At 39.4% G+C, this 15,497-nt stretch overlaps 1 protein-coding gene across 1 annotated transcript in view; it reads left to right on the top strand.

Moving 5' to 3' along the window:
- Positions 1 to 15,497, top strand: part of LOC142333905 (uncharacterized) — a 101,759-nt gene that overhangs the window by 41,512 nt on the left and 44,750 nt on the right. The window contains exon 3 of the mRNA XM_075381501.1: positions 1,616 to 1,773. Coding sequence (XP_075237616.1) covers positions 1,616 to 1,773 — 158 coding nt within the window. The remainder of the gene's footprint in view (positions 1 to 1,615; positions 1,774 to 15,497) is intronic.

Genomic DNA, 15,497 nt, shown 5'->3' on the forward strand with positions numbered 1-15,497 from the left:
TGAGTACATTTATTTTAATTTAAATCTCGTTTGGTTTAATTTAAATAATGTCAAATTTAAATAAATTATATTTTTTTTTTTAATTTACATACAAAAAAATTTTTCATTTTTAAAAAATTTTTTATTTATTTTGGCCCTCTAAAAACCACGTAAAAAATTTCATTTAACTTCCTTTTTTCTACTTTTAATATTTTCCCACATTATTTAATTTTTTCAATGTTTTTTTTCTTCTTTCTTTGTGTCCATTTTGCTCCTTTTTTTGAGGAGATTTGTTTCAGAGTCCATCTTTTTGATTTTTTCCTACTTTTAACATCTTCAGTTTCTGCAAACGATTTTAGTTCCACGTTTTTCTTTGCGAAGAAATCGAATATATTCTTTCTTAATTTATAATTATTCATCCTATAAAGATGAGAGTAAAATGTAGTCTTTTACTTTTAATTATATTAGAAAACTTTTCAGATTGTTCAGATGGTTTTTTTTTTTACCTGATAATATTTTCCAGCCTTCTTTGGTTTCTGTAAGCGGAAAGATTTTTTTCCCTATTTTTTCCTACTGAACTTTTATTTTAGAGAGATAAGCATTAGAAGTATATAAACCTTCTGCTTTTAATTCGGTACTTGTATTATCAAAATTCGTGCAAATTAATATGGATTTCAACTAAACAAAAGCATCCAAGATGCGATAATTTACTTATCGGCTCCATATTAAATAATTTTAAGGATAGAAAAAACTATATTTAGATCAGGCGAAAGCTTTTGACACTCCCGCATTCAAAGTTGCTACAAAAATCAAATAGTTTGGTAATATGTGGCTTACCTCATAGATTATTTACACGTTACCTAAAAAACAGATAGCAGCAAATACCTACGATCGACAAAAACAGTAGCATACACCTTTTGACTGAATATGGCCTACAGCTGGGATCAGTCTTATCCTCTATATTATTCTTATTGACGTAAATAACTTGCTAAAACTAAAAATAAAAAACTGTGATATAGTAGTTTTTGTTGATGACACTGCCTTGATTTTCACAGGATCTTCACGGGATGAGGTTATCCCGGGGTGCCAAAGCTTGGTTTGACGAACATTTGCTGACTTCAAATGTTAAAAAAGCGTGTTTTTCTACAAAACATTGTAGCAGCCTTCTAACCTAATTAATTTGACTGAGCATTCAATAAATTGTAAAAGGCCAACGTTTACTCCACGTCTGTGTCCCAAACTAGAAAAAGTAAATAAAATAACTTGTCGTCTGGATAGACCCCCACCTTAAATAGGATGCGCACATTAACAATACATGCAAAAGAATTAAAACATTTAATCCTTAAATTCATCAAATTAGTAAACTAAATAATAACAATATTGCTAGACTTTTGTATAATTTGCATGTGCTCGATCAAAATTGCAGTATGGAATATATTCACGGGATTGGGGAGGAAACGAGTACATATTTCTATAATCCTAACCTGTTACTATTATTTCAATGCGCTTTGTTTTTTTTTTCTTGTAAACGTTTATTTTTATTATTAATAAATAATAAAAACAAAAAAAATTAAATTAAAAACAAAAAACAAAAATAAATTATTAATTTATACTATTCTATTTATTAATTTTACAGCTGATGGTAAGTGGCAGTTATTGCGACCTAGCGGTGAGACTCCGCCGTGTCTTCAAGAACATTCTGCTGTTGCATATAAAGATTGTCTATATGTTTTTGGCGGTGAATTAGGATTTTCTGCTGGAAATGAAACTCCACTCTGGGTATATCATGTTAAGGTAAGTTTCTTACTTTATTATTAGGCAAATGTTTCTCTCCGTGTTCTGGTTGTGTTTAATCTGTGCGTAGAAGGTATGAACAAAAATAGTATTAAAGAGGTTGAAAGAGTTACCGTAGGAATTGTATAACATTCACAGAAGATGTAGCAGTATTAGGAGATGAACTGTACTATATTCAGTAGATAATTTCAAAATTTTAATAAGTTATAAAATATGAATATTATGAATAGTACGGAAATAGGCATACGGGCCCCAAATCCAAGATGGCGGTGGTGGCCATCTGGGATTGTGACGTCAGTGGCGCACGTACATTCAGTGTTACCAACTTGGTTATATATTTTGTATTATATATAAATTATTAAAGTAATATTTCAAAGGTTGGTAGCACTGTTGAACAGCAGTTGTTTGTGACGTCAGAGTTGAGCGGTAGAATTTAATAAATTAATAATATTTAAAGTGAAAAAAAATGTGGATCGGCTAGGTTTCAAACCGGGGACGGTTGGTTGTGTGTGAGTTGTTGACTGACGCGTTAGACCGTTCGGCTACGGCGGGTGGTCGGGAGAGTGAGTTAAATTTGTTCTACGTAAGCGGTGAAATGATTTTTTGAATTTTGTTGTTAGTACCTGTAACCGCCGCTGCAGTCGCTGACGTTGAGTTTTAACGTCACACTAGTCTGTGTGTGCGAATAAAAATTTAGACGTACATCGAGGATGTTCCTGGTCGTCGAGGCGATCACACCGGGAGGCGTCACTACGTGCGGATGTTTACCGTGCGGAATGCGGCGCTCGACTGAAGAATCAACTGACCGACGCGGACGTCACAGCGAGGTTCTTGTCGTCGTCGTCCGGGTGGTCGGCCATGCCCTGCCGGAGGTCGCGCCAGCTGCGCGTGCGTGCGGCGCGTCGATCGACGGGACGGTGGCGGTGGCGGTCACAGGAGATGAACATGTTTAATCCTGTTTGACAGGACACCCCCTCCCACCGCAAAAAATAGATGTACCTGGAGGGCGCTGCGGCGACGGCCCTGACGAGGACGTATCTCGAGGCCTAGTCGTCGTGGCGGTGCACCGGGAGGCGCGCTCGACCTGTAGTGCGGAGACACGATGTTCACCGTGCGAGAAGAGGCGCTCGATTGACGCGACCGACCCGGTTGTGAGGGGGTCGGTGGCGATGGCGCGCGCGCCTCGACCAATCGCGTTGCTCTGCCGGCGCATGCACAGACAGAGCGATGGATGTCAATTTACAGGAAATGAGCATGTTCGACAGGTCGTGACGACAAAGTCGATAGCGTACTTATTGATTCGCCTACACACACACACACAAAACCGTTATCTTTCATTTATGTATGCGAAACTTGTGCAAGTTTATTAGTATTTATCATCTGCGTTTGATGTTTATCACACCATGGTCTTGTAAAGTAGCTTGATAATGTTTCGCATACGTAAACTGTGTAAAATATTATTTAAACACTTTCCTCACCATTTGTAACACAATCGATAGTGGATAAATCCAATATCATATCGTGTCACGGGCCTTGGAACCACTGCATTCAATAAATGTAAATAAATATCGTTTTAAAAAAATAATAGTTAGTTAAATATTGTACGTATTGTATGTTTAAAGTGTTTTTGTTTTGTGTGTGTGTATGTGTGTGGCTTTTTGTGTTGCCCTAAAAGGACTTATTTAAACAACGTACAAATTAAACCATTCGAATCGATGGACGGTTTTCTTCGTTTCTTTTCGTTTCGTATTCTTGCATAAAATAAAATAAAGAGAAGCGATATGACGTCCTCTCATATATCGATTGGTTTAACGTAATCGATTTCTGAATTTTCATTTGTGTCGTACGCCACCAAAAGCGGTTGGATATCATCACCGTTGTTATAACAATCTACCTCATCGCATGTCCTCCGTCCGACTCTACAAGAGCAGTTCCTCTTCTTTTTTCATTCGCAACATACACTTTTACAACGACTACGTTATTTTTTCGATAAGACCTATTGAGATCTTTTAATGCCAACGCGCCCAATTTCATATTCGACGAATGATTTAATTTGAACGCCTTTACGTTACCGTAGAACCCGGAAAACAGTACCTCTTTACTGTCAATAAGAGTGATAGATTTTTCACCGCATTCAAATACGCCATAATATTTTCATACAAAATCATAATCAATGAAAACCAACCTTACGATTAGGTTATCGCCGTTTTTATCGAAATCGTATTCAGATAAATCGACAATATATACAAAATTGTGTTTTAAATTAAAACACAGGCGTCAGACGTGCGGTCACCGACGCGCACATTCTCTTCATTAAACCGATTCATCATGTTACACCTCGAACGTTTCTCAAAGAAAAAATACTTGGTTACATTATATATTTTTAAGCTCCTCCTCACCACCACAACTGCCATGCCCTGCTTTCAACCAATCAGAACGTCACAACCGGCCTCATCCCTCCCACTACATAGTGAATTAAAAAATTCATGTGATAGATATGGTGATATCATGACAAGTGCATTTTGTATGATTTGCAGCTACAACTTTTCTATGATACATTTTCAAACTGTTATTAATAAACTGTTTATGATCTTAATTTCTACCGTCACCTCTTCGATGTCATCTACGTCTGGTTGATATACGAATTCGGGACTGATGATAACAACCGGAACCTACATCACATCAATGTAAAACGACTGGTCTGAAAGTAAATCTTTGAGAACTTAAACCTTTCGAAAGACTCATTACCGGTACGGACCTTCGTTGCGGTATTTTACATCGGAAACCTAACGTTTGACTATAGGTTTTGTAGAATAATGAATGGACACTACAGTAATTATAAAAAATATAACGTAACACATTGTTAATGAAATATTCATTGTCGCGGTGTTCGATCGTTCACGTCGAATGCTGAAGCACAAATGAATTTATTGACAGCATACGAATAAGAAACCCGTGAGAAGTTTTAAAAAACAACAAAGTACTAAACCCGATTTTGTTAAACACTCCTCACCATTTTTAACACAATTGATAGTGGATAAATCCAATATCATATCATGCCACGGTCCTTGGAATCACTTCATTCAATAAATGTAAATAAATATCGTTTTAAAAAACAATAGTTAAATTATTGTATGTGGGTTTAATGCGTTTTTGTTGTGTGTGTGTGTGTGTGTGTGTGTGTGTGTGTGTAATTTTGTGTTGTATGTGTAACGTGATGTAGTCCTGAAAAGTACAATTTTTTAAATATTTTACAGTTTATTCGAATACGACATCGTACGCCTTTTCAATTCAGCCCTTGAAGACTACGTTCAACTTCATTTCGACAACACGATTGAGGTCATCTTCGGTCATTGCTTCTACGAATCTCCTCGGAAGAAAAACGTTAAATTTTTCATCGTCAACCTCGATCAAACAGATTACACTGTTACCGTACTTAGTTAACACCTTCTCCATGACTTTATTTCTTATTGTTTTCCAACAATCACCCACGCTCTGTGTCATAGGTACGGGTATAAATTGGTTGCTCCTAAACGTGTTAGAATCATTCTACAGCCGTCCGTTGAAGAGGACGCATCATGTCTGTTCCGTCGAAAAATAAATTTACTGTACTTCTGAACAAGAATACTTCACATTTAGCTGACACCAATTTATACCCGTTCCTATGATGCACACACACACACACACACACACACACACACACACACACACACACACAATCTTATCTATTAAAGGAAAAGAACATGTTTCAAACTGCTTATCAACAATAACGTCCTGTGTTCTAAGAATTCATACTATCTTATCTACGACACACAACCACTCGACTCCGATAAGAATAGAAACTAATTAGTCATTATTTTTAAAACAGGAAAAGCTTATCAACCGCACGATCATGTTTCGACCTGCTTATTTATTCATTTTAAACAATGTCATCGCTACCTTTACCATCGCAAAAAAATGCGATTGTGTGAGTTGCATTTCCACACCACCCAGGAGGTAGCAACCGCGGTGCGTTGAAATTTTTTTAGTGAAATCTCCCCAATAGGCCTACAACCACTCGGCAAGATTTTACAAACTTACTTTTATATCCTCATCGTCGTCTTTTTTTTCTTTCCGTAATAAGTTAATTTCATCGAACGATTTTTTACATCGGCCAGTTCTTCATCGGCAAATCTGTTTGTATACGACTTTGGTAATAAGGTTTGAAATCAACTCAGTTCATCCACATCGCTATCGTACAATATTAAGCAAATACAGAACTCGCCGTATTGAGTAAATATCTCTCATTTCCAACATTACGTAGCCCACACCGATATCAAGATCGGTCAACCTCTTGAACAGTATCTTCTTTAGAAAACAATCTTCATCGTTGAGAATGTTAATAAATGCTATGACGTACATCTTCACACTCGCAGCGCTCACACTCGAATGATTTCGTGTGTGATTTGCCGCCAACTCCTTACCCCCACTTCTCTCGGCAATTTTGCAAAATAACCAGTAGAGTTCGTTGTCATCGATAATTGGCGAACGGGCGAACGGAGTTTCCCATAACACTTCGTATTTACTTGCGCGTACCATAGCGTGCAGTCATTTCATAGTTTTAATAATCAATTCACACGAACACATGTATTCTGGTAGTCCACGTCCGTAGTAGTCGAATTTCTTACAATCGATAGCATGTGTTTCACCACAGTGAACAGAGTGGATGACAACATCATAAAACAATATTTGCAAATATACGACGCAATAAATCTCAATTCGTTAACCGAATCGGTAAAAGTCCTCTCCATCATCACTATACCTTTCCCTCACTATATTTACACAAGCCGTCTACAGTATCGATTTTTCAACTGTCTAAATATTCTTGTAATCCCTGTGAAGTTCAGCATAAGTGGCATCGTAATTGAAAACCACTCTAACCGTATTGAAACGGTGTACGTCTGCGGTTATACTTGTTGCATGAGGAAACGCTGCGATTGCAAGTTTCATAAGATGGCCCAACGTTCTTTCGCGATGATTCGAAAAAAATCTAATCGTCTACACCGATGGCGCTGTATCAACATCCATCGCTAAACTGCGGAGGAATTACACAACGGAAGGTCTTTTAAGGGGAAAAAATAAAATAGGTTTACTGTAAAACGCTCTCCTCACCATTTGTACCACAATTGATAGTGGATAAATCCAATATCATATCGCGTAACGGGCCTTGGAACCACTGCATTCAATAAATATTTTTAAATTAAAAAACAATAATTAGTCAAAATTTATTGTATGGGGGTTTAAAGTGTTTTTTGTTTTGTCTATGTGTGTGTAATTTTGTGTTGTTTGTGTAGTGTGTTGTCCTGAAAAGGACAGTTTGGGAAAAACGGAGAGGTGATTAGTTAAAATAAGTTTTTATATGGCCAGTCACTCCTTGTCTACACATCCCACATGGAAGGTTGTGTTGAATTAAATAACGAACACAATCTATACAGAATGAGTGACCACACGGTAGTATCGCTGCTCCTACGCGTGCACTCAGACATATTTTACGTCGCAGCTTACTGGTCAAATCTTCATCCTGTATAACACCTCGTTCGTACTGCACATTTCAGATTCTTAATGGCTCACTAAGCAATTCTAAAAAGGGCATGTCTGCACCCTTCACACTGGTGATATTGCGCACTAAGTTCCTAATACTAGTAACCACTCTTGCTTTAGCAAGTTCGAATGATCTCGATGTTCTTTCACCCATGTTCGTCTAATGTGCAGCTGTGTTGGGAAATGAATGTTGTAGTGAGCGGAGCGACAAATATCTATACCTCATCAGTGCTATGGACTCTGTACTTCCTGTTATTTCTCGCATGCTATTTTTACAAAATTAAATAAAAAACGGTTACGTTTCCACACCACCCACGAGGTAGCAACTGTGGCGCGTTGAGATTTTTTTTTACATGAGTGAAATCTCTCCTTAATAGGCCTACTGTAAAACACTCGAATCTTTTTTTATTTTTTGTAAATGTTTGCAAGTGATTCAGTGCAAGCATAAATAATTCCTGGCATAAAACCAAGATGGAAGGCAATAACTATAATTGAGATCTCTAACCAAAGATGTTGATTCATCAACATCTTACAGCAGACTGAGCTCTACAGCGGTACTCGACGTGGAACAACATGTTCAAACGAAAGCGGTAAGTTTTCCTTGATGCAGTTTTGACAACGAGTTGAGTGGTGATGCACATCCATCCTTTCGTTACACCAACAACATTTTACACACAATTCGTTAAAGGAATAGTAATAACCGTTTTTTGCCAATTCCTCTTTGTTTTCCGCGTTTGTGTTCGCAAACGATCGTAATCGGTCGGCTTCCTTCACCAGATCCAACGGCTTTTTACACATCTTCAACCACTCCATGTAGAAACAACTGGTTTGTAACGCACATTGTCCACTCTCCTTGTGCATGTGGTACGGACAATTTACGATATAATTTGAATTCGGTTTCGGTGCGCCGTCCGGTATTTGACGAACATCGTTATGAAACCGTCGCAAAAATTCCATTTTCTCCAGCTTTTTGGTGTCTATTGTGGCAAACTGAGAACATAACGCCTTCATGATATCGTCGTTGTCATGATATTGTCGGTGGGGGATATCCCTTCGTTCTCCTCCCCCTTGTCCGCCTTCTTTGTGTCCTTCTTCTTCTTATTGGTCTTGGTCTTTGTGATCGTCTGTTCAACTGAAAAAGGCTTATCATACGATTTTTGACGCGGATTTCACTTTTTTCGGATCTTCGTTGGTTTCGATTTCACCTCCTTCTCAGTCGGTTTCGTAACGTCAGGATGGTTTTCGATGTTATGCAAAGATTCGTTCATGAATAGAAACGATTGAACGTCGTCTGGCGAATAAAGACCTCCTTCCATGACGGATGCTCAACAACTACTGAATTGTGTACGCAGTCGGATTAAGCCTTTTTATACTTCCAAAGTAAAAGTGGTGGGGTTAACCCCCTCCATCTCTTCTTCTTCCTCGTTTAGAGGACCATCATAGTCATCATCATCATCATCATCATCATGTGCGTGTAACGTTATGTTAGGTAATGAGATTTTGGTAGCGCTTACTTTTGGTAACACTGTTGTCTTCGCTGAAGGTAATGATGATTTTACTATTGTTTATTGTCATTCGCTATTGTTTTCCTCTTCAATGCGGTTTTGTCGATGTTTACCTTTGGTAACACTGTTATCTTCGCTGAAGGTAATGATGACTTTACAGCACTACGGTTTTCTTCAATGCGGTTTTGTCGATATCATCGTTTAACGTTACGTTTGGTAGCACTATTGCTTTTTCTGAAGGTGACGATGTAGTGATGTTGCTAACTACATCGACAGACATGTTTTTCGAAGATGATGATGGTGAAACGGTAGCGTTGTAAAAAATGGACAACACCTATACGGACGATGAATTACACCTTACTAACGGTATGTTAACCGGCGTTTGCGCAGAAAAAGTCACTCTACACCGTATCGGTTTCATCGTTGTACAAGATTCATGCGAAAAGTCGCCCAGTAACAGTGTTACGATTATTCCAACTGCAATACCCGTTTTAAATACACTAAATGTTATCAGCCATTTCGTAAACTGTCGCCACGTTGACAATATTTGCTTTTTACCTTCCTCTCCCCGTCTACCACCTAATTGATCGATCTCAAATACCTCCCGCATTACATAAGTTTTTTCACTATTCCAGTGAGCGGAGTGTATGTGACGATGCTGTCATGTATAATGAGACAATAAGCGGTCGTGTTGGCCGGTATATTGTGTCTGGTATCGAAATTGATACGTACATCTACGGTTCCTGTTTTAAGCGATTCATTCTGGCCGGGAACAATTGCTAACTATTAACGGTACACTGGCTTTAAAATCCGCCAAACTGTAAGCGGGACACTCGTCCTCCGGTTTGTTGTAATAACCGGACCGAAAGTTGGCGAACATTTCGTACATCATATTCACATCTCCCTGTAGATTGTCGTACGGATAGCACTGCGAATTAAATACAGACGAACGTTTACCAATTCGCACTTATCGAAGAGTGTCAATGATTTTTTAGCTTTATCTTTTCTGTCCGTCTGTAAACCGAATATCACGTTTCTCGGTTTCTCCGTTTGCGCACATGTTTTTACCGTCCATGAATGTATATTTGTTTGTGGTAGAGCCGGATATTCGTGGATCTGCCTATTAACGGTACACTGGCTTTAAAATCCGCCAAACTGTAAGCGGGACACTCGTCCTCCGGTTTGTTGTAATAACCGGACCGAAAGTTGGCGAACATTTCGTACATCATATTCACATCTCCCTGTAGATTGTCGTACGGATAGCACTGCGAATTAAATACAGACGAACGTTTACCAATTCGCACTTATCGAAGAGTGTCAATGATTTTTTAGCTTTATCTTTTCTGTCCGTCTGTAAACCGAATATCACGTTTCTCGGTTTCTCCGTTTGCGCACATGTTTTTACCGTCCATGAATGTATATTTGTTTGTGGTAGAGCCGGATATTCGTGGATCTGCCATGTACGAAAGGCTATCGCCAAAGGTCTATCACGTTGTACTACCTTCAACAAATGCAATCGCATCGTATCGGCAACGTGAACATACGGAATCTTCCACGCTAACTTTGTCACTTTCAACTTAGAATCGGGCGCCTCTTTGGACGACACTAGTGCGTTCACGTCGCTGGAAGATCTAAGCAAAACCAATTCTTGTTTGACGTTCAATATTATGTGTTTGTAGTCTTCTGCGAAACCCATCAGCATACGCAGCGGTACGTAGAAGCAAAATCTTCTAGTGGTTTCATCCAAATCGAACTTATCCGACGCTTTGAACTTCCACCCGAAATTCTCCAAAATATTTTCTTCGCTTTTACGCAACGAAAGAATATTCTTTTTCGTTGTCGTTATTCCTAACTTTTGTACGCGACACATCTCGCGTACAAAATCTTAATCTTAACCACGATTCCGTTGCCTTTTTATCGCCTGTTTTAGTAGTTAACGTCCCTTCGACCATAAAATAGCTTTTATGCGGTAACGTGTACACATCTTTTTGGTGTATCGGTATCCGGATTTCATCGTTGTTGTTGTAAGTCGACGAAGCGTAGATGGGTATGATATTCGTACTGTGTGATCGTGTTGTCAACGAAACACTTTCACCGACGTCCAACATACTCGCTCCTATCGCTGCCATTACGATTCTCCAAAACTGTAAAACCAAGTTTTCGAAGAAACAACACTTTACGCGATGTTAACGCTTTGGTGGTTACACGTCGACTGATCGGTTTGCGCGTCGTTTTGCTACTAGTACCACCGCTATTGTATATTAAACCCATCTATTGGCTTTCCTTTTTACTTCGTTTTCCTTTTTACTTCGTTTTCCTTTGTAAATGCAATCTCACCGTAACGGTTTCACCGCGAAAATTGATCGGTTTTCCTTCTTGATCGGTAAACTTTATAGCGATATCGTCTAAGCTCTTCGTATTCACCGGTAGATAGATTATATTCTTCGGCGATTCGATTATTTTGAAACCAGGCGGTAAGCTTAGCGTGAATTCGTGCAACACGTGTCTGATCCGTTCGTATAGGAGCCTCGTATAAGTTTGCATTCTACCCGTACGTTGTTCACGTTGTTAATGGCGACTGGCTTCGATGACTCGTGCCATATGTTCGCCGTCAGATTAGTTTTCTCGAACCCCAACAGCGGTGCCAAACTATCTGTTGATGTCAAACCGATCGCGGCACTGCATTTAATTTCGCATTTTAACGTATTGTTATTCGGACGCATAAGTAAATCTACTTTGCTTTTGTCTTCGCTCAAGTCAAAAGACAAAAGAACTCAGCCTTTTGAATTCATCGCTCAAGCGTTTGGCGATATCATCCACTTCGTACGATCCGGTCGCTAGTGTCAGCTTAATCGGTTTTTGAGGTTTCTTTGGTACAACAGTAAATGTGTTGTTGATTCCCTCTTCGACATTTGGATTCGAGTTGTATGTGGTTAAGTTTATCAACGCCAATCGCCATCAGACAAATCCAATGGCGGAAAGAATTTAGCGTGTAAGAACGACGTATTTCCACTTATGCAGAACATGTTTACCTGTAGGCTGACGAATCACGACTGAGAAATTGGAGACATAAATGACCGCAAATAACCGTGTTTATACTCTGTCTGGCGTTATAATTGAAATTTAAAATCGAATCGAGTGGAAAATAACGCATCAATTCGCTAGGTGGACGCAGATTACCGAAACTATCGAAATAGTCCACCGTCCGTCCACGTTTTCTATAACATACCCAGTGTGTTCCATGACCGGTACTGCGGTCAAGATTAACTATCGCAGTTTCGTTAGTTTTCAGTTGTAATGGTAATGCGTCCAACATGAAGACCCTCGAAAATCGGCTATATTTAGTCTTCCCGCGTACCACATTAGTTCTATATTCGATAGCGGTCGCACTGGTATTCCTTTTCTTGGAGACGACGACGACCACGTTTTTTTTTACCGCCCAACCCCGATCCGGTCAAATGGTAGGGCTTCAGGTATAATCCCGGCCCTGCAGCGTCCGCTTTTCGTTTCATCATTTCAACAAGACGTTTTATATTATTTATTTTTGACCGTCTTCTTACTCTTCCGCCGCCGAACTTTGCTTTTAACTTCATCGCGTTTGTAACCGCCAGTGTCGTAACCTTTTCCGCGATATTCGAATCCTCAGCTTTAACTCTTTCCCAAGCGCTATCGGCTAATTTACGATCTGCTGCCGCTCTTCTTTCGTTATCGCTGTTCGTTGCGTATGCGATGTCGTGTTCTTTACAAGCGGCGTCCAACTTGCTTTCACCGGGATCGCCTCTCTTTAATCGTTTTCTTTAATTCGTTCCCGGTCCGCAGTACTGATATCCCGGAATATGTAACTCTATCGGTAATAAATCGATCCCTTTGTTTACGACCTTACCCACCACCTTTTTGACACCTTTTAATACTTTATTGCCGATATAGAATCCTAACGCTCTTGCAGCTCCTACTGTTAGAGTTGTTAACAGTCCACCACCTCGTTTAAGACTGGCTATCCGTTTAGATATTCTCACCTTACCCTTCCGAACGGGAGAACATTTTGACCTCCTCACTCTTGCTATGTCGGAGAGACAATGAACTTGTTTACGACATTCCACCATCTTACATTGGATCCGTGTTCGTCAATCGTACCATATTCTTATTCACATCATCCTCTTTCGTTGTCATCTTATCTGTTTTTGAATCCGAGACCGCGGGACGTATCATATTTCTATTCACATCCTCATTCTTCATTGTCTTATCAGCAATCGGAGGACGCACCATATTTTTTGTCGCATCCTCGTTTTTCTTTGTCTACTATTTATATCTGTGTTTGCAGAATCGCTTTGGTGATGATTGTCAGCGGTTAATATACGCATAAGCGATTTTTGATTTAAGTTTCTGTTAGCGTCGTCGTTAATGTTTAATAGAAATTTGTAAAACTTAAATAGTGTGTCATCGATATAACCCTTAGTCGTACTAAGTAGTTTTTGTATATGTAATTCCATATCGTCCACGTAGGACTTTGTAGCGAGATCGGTGCTATTCTTAGGCATGCCAGCGTTAGTGATAACAGATTCTCTAGCGTCAACTATTTGCTTTTCATCGAAACGTTTTTTTCGTAAATAGTTGACAGTAACGACGTCCGTCTTTTCGACAGGATCACCGACTCTACATATTTGCTTATGTGCATAATTGACTGCGTTCACATCATCTGTAAAAATCTTCGCTAAGAGTACATGATTTAGATCGCTATGCATTACGTACTCTTCCGCCAACTCTTCCTTCAACTCTTCCCTCATTATATCGACATATCCTTTGGTCACGAGGTCGGTCAACTGTTGAGGCGGCATTGCGTTTGTTACAATACTTTTTTTGGATATCCACCGTTTTTAGTCGTTAAAATCCCATTTGTCACTTTGTCTACGTATGACTTTGTAGTGAGATCCATGCTATTAATTGGTGCACTAGCATTTGTGATAACACATCTTCTCGCGTTAATTGTCTCATTTTTATCGAAAAGGTTTTTCCGTAAATAGTCGGCAGTTACGACGTCTGTTTTTTCAATTGGATCGGCGATATCGCACAATCGCCTCTTTGAAAAGGACAGTGCGTTGTTGTCCATCGGTGAAACCTTCGGTAAGTATTTATTATTCAATTCGCTTTGCTTTACGAAAATTTTCTTAACGTAACCAAATGTTGTACCATCGTCATCTTCAACAGGCGATCCGACGTTGCACAAACGTCTTTTTTGATATCGAAATCTCCATCGGCGGTTTTGTCAAACGTTTCGACAATCCGAGTTGGCGGTGGTTGGGCGGATGCACTCCCAACGCGAGAACGTCCGAACTTGTCGATACTCATCTTCAGACTGTTTAAAATAAAAAGTTCCCTGTACTACCCTCCTTTATGTATCCGCCTTCTTGCAGTTCTTCTATGATCGAAACTATCGCGTTATTATGACCGGTATGACCCGCACGCTCCGAAGCCAATAAAAGTCGCAGTCTATCGCACAGTTCATTCGGATCGTCCCAGTAAACGTAATCCGGTCTAACCATTTTCTTCGCTCTCAACAAACCCGATCCGGTTATTGGACTTTCGTCGTCATGACCGCTTTCCGACGAAAGATGCGTTCGAGGAAACAGTCTTTTGATAATATTCTTGTACTTTAACGATCGACTGGAAATTATGCGACCGGTATTTTGACTTTTATGCGCCACAGTAGTTTCTAATATTTTCTTATAATTATCTAAATCTTTGGTTGTATAATCTACATGTTCGTTTAAAAAAATCAATTGATATAGACCTTTGGAACCGCTATACGTCTTGTTGTCGATAACTATTTTATTTCCTTTGAACTGGAGTGGTTTTGTTCCGATCATCCATTGATCGTCAATGTTTTTCACTCCGTAGACTTTTTCTATTTTTTTACCTTTATCCGTTACGGACAGATCCAAGAAATGTTTTACACGATCGTCCAACGTTTTTGGTAACGATGGGTCTACAGGTTTGACGAACTGTTTTTCCGACGGCGGTGTTTCAAAGAGTTCTCATAACCGTCGGTGTCTCTTCCACCTCCTCCTTTTCACCCACTCCCTTTGCATTTTCTTCTTGTTCTTTTTTTAACATCGTACTTTTGTTTAAACGATTGATTAAGTTGTCGGAGCGGTTCGACAATAGGGTTAAACTGCTTTTCCATAACTTGTTCCGATTCCGTTATTCCTTGCGTAATAGCGCGATGTTTTCGTTTAATCGAATCTCGTATTCTATCGATTTCTATTAGCAACTTCGCAGACGACGACGACGACGGCGATAGCATATCGACCTCGTTCTTGTTCGACATCGTGGTTACGAATGATCGGAAAACAGTCGATGACATCATCATCCTAGTTCCACCGATCTAAAGAACACTGCATGGTTTTTTGTTCTGCGTAGAAAAAGTATAACATCGATTAACGAAACATTCATTCTCACCGGATGGTGATTGGTATTGCACAATTCTCGGTAATATTGCTTCACATCCTGATCGATAGACGTAATCAACAGTTTTGTGCTTGTGTCTTTTAAGACGACGGCTCGTTTTACATTTCCAACCCACAGCGGGATATACACAACCGTTGAGTGATCGCGTGGCGGGACCTTTGTCAAGTACCGTGT

The sequence above is a fragment of the Lycorma delicatula genome, chromosome 13 (genome assembly GCF_047948215.1).
Source record: "Lycorma delicatula isolate Av1 chromosome 13, ASM4794821v1, whole genome shotgun sequence".
NCBI classification, from domain to species: domain Eukaryota; kingdom Metazoa; phylum Arthropoda; class Insecta; order Hemiptera; family Fulgoridae; genus Lycorma; species Lycorma delicatula.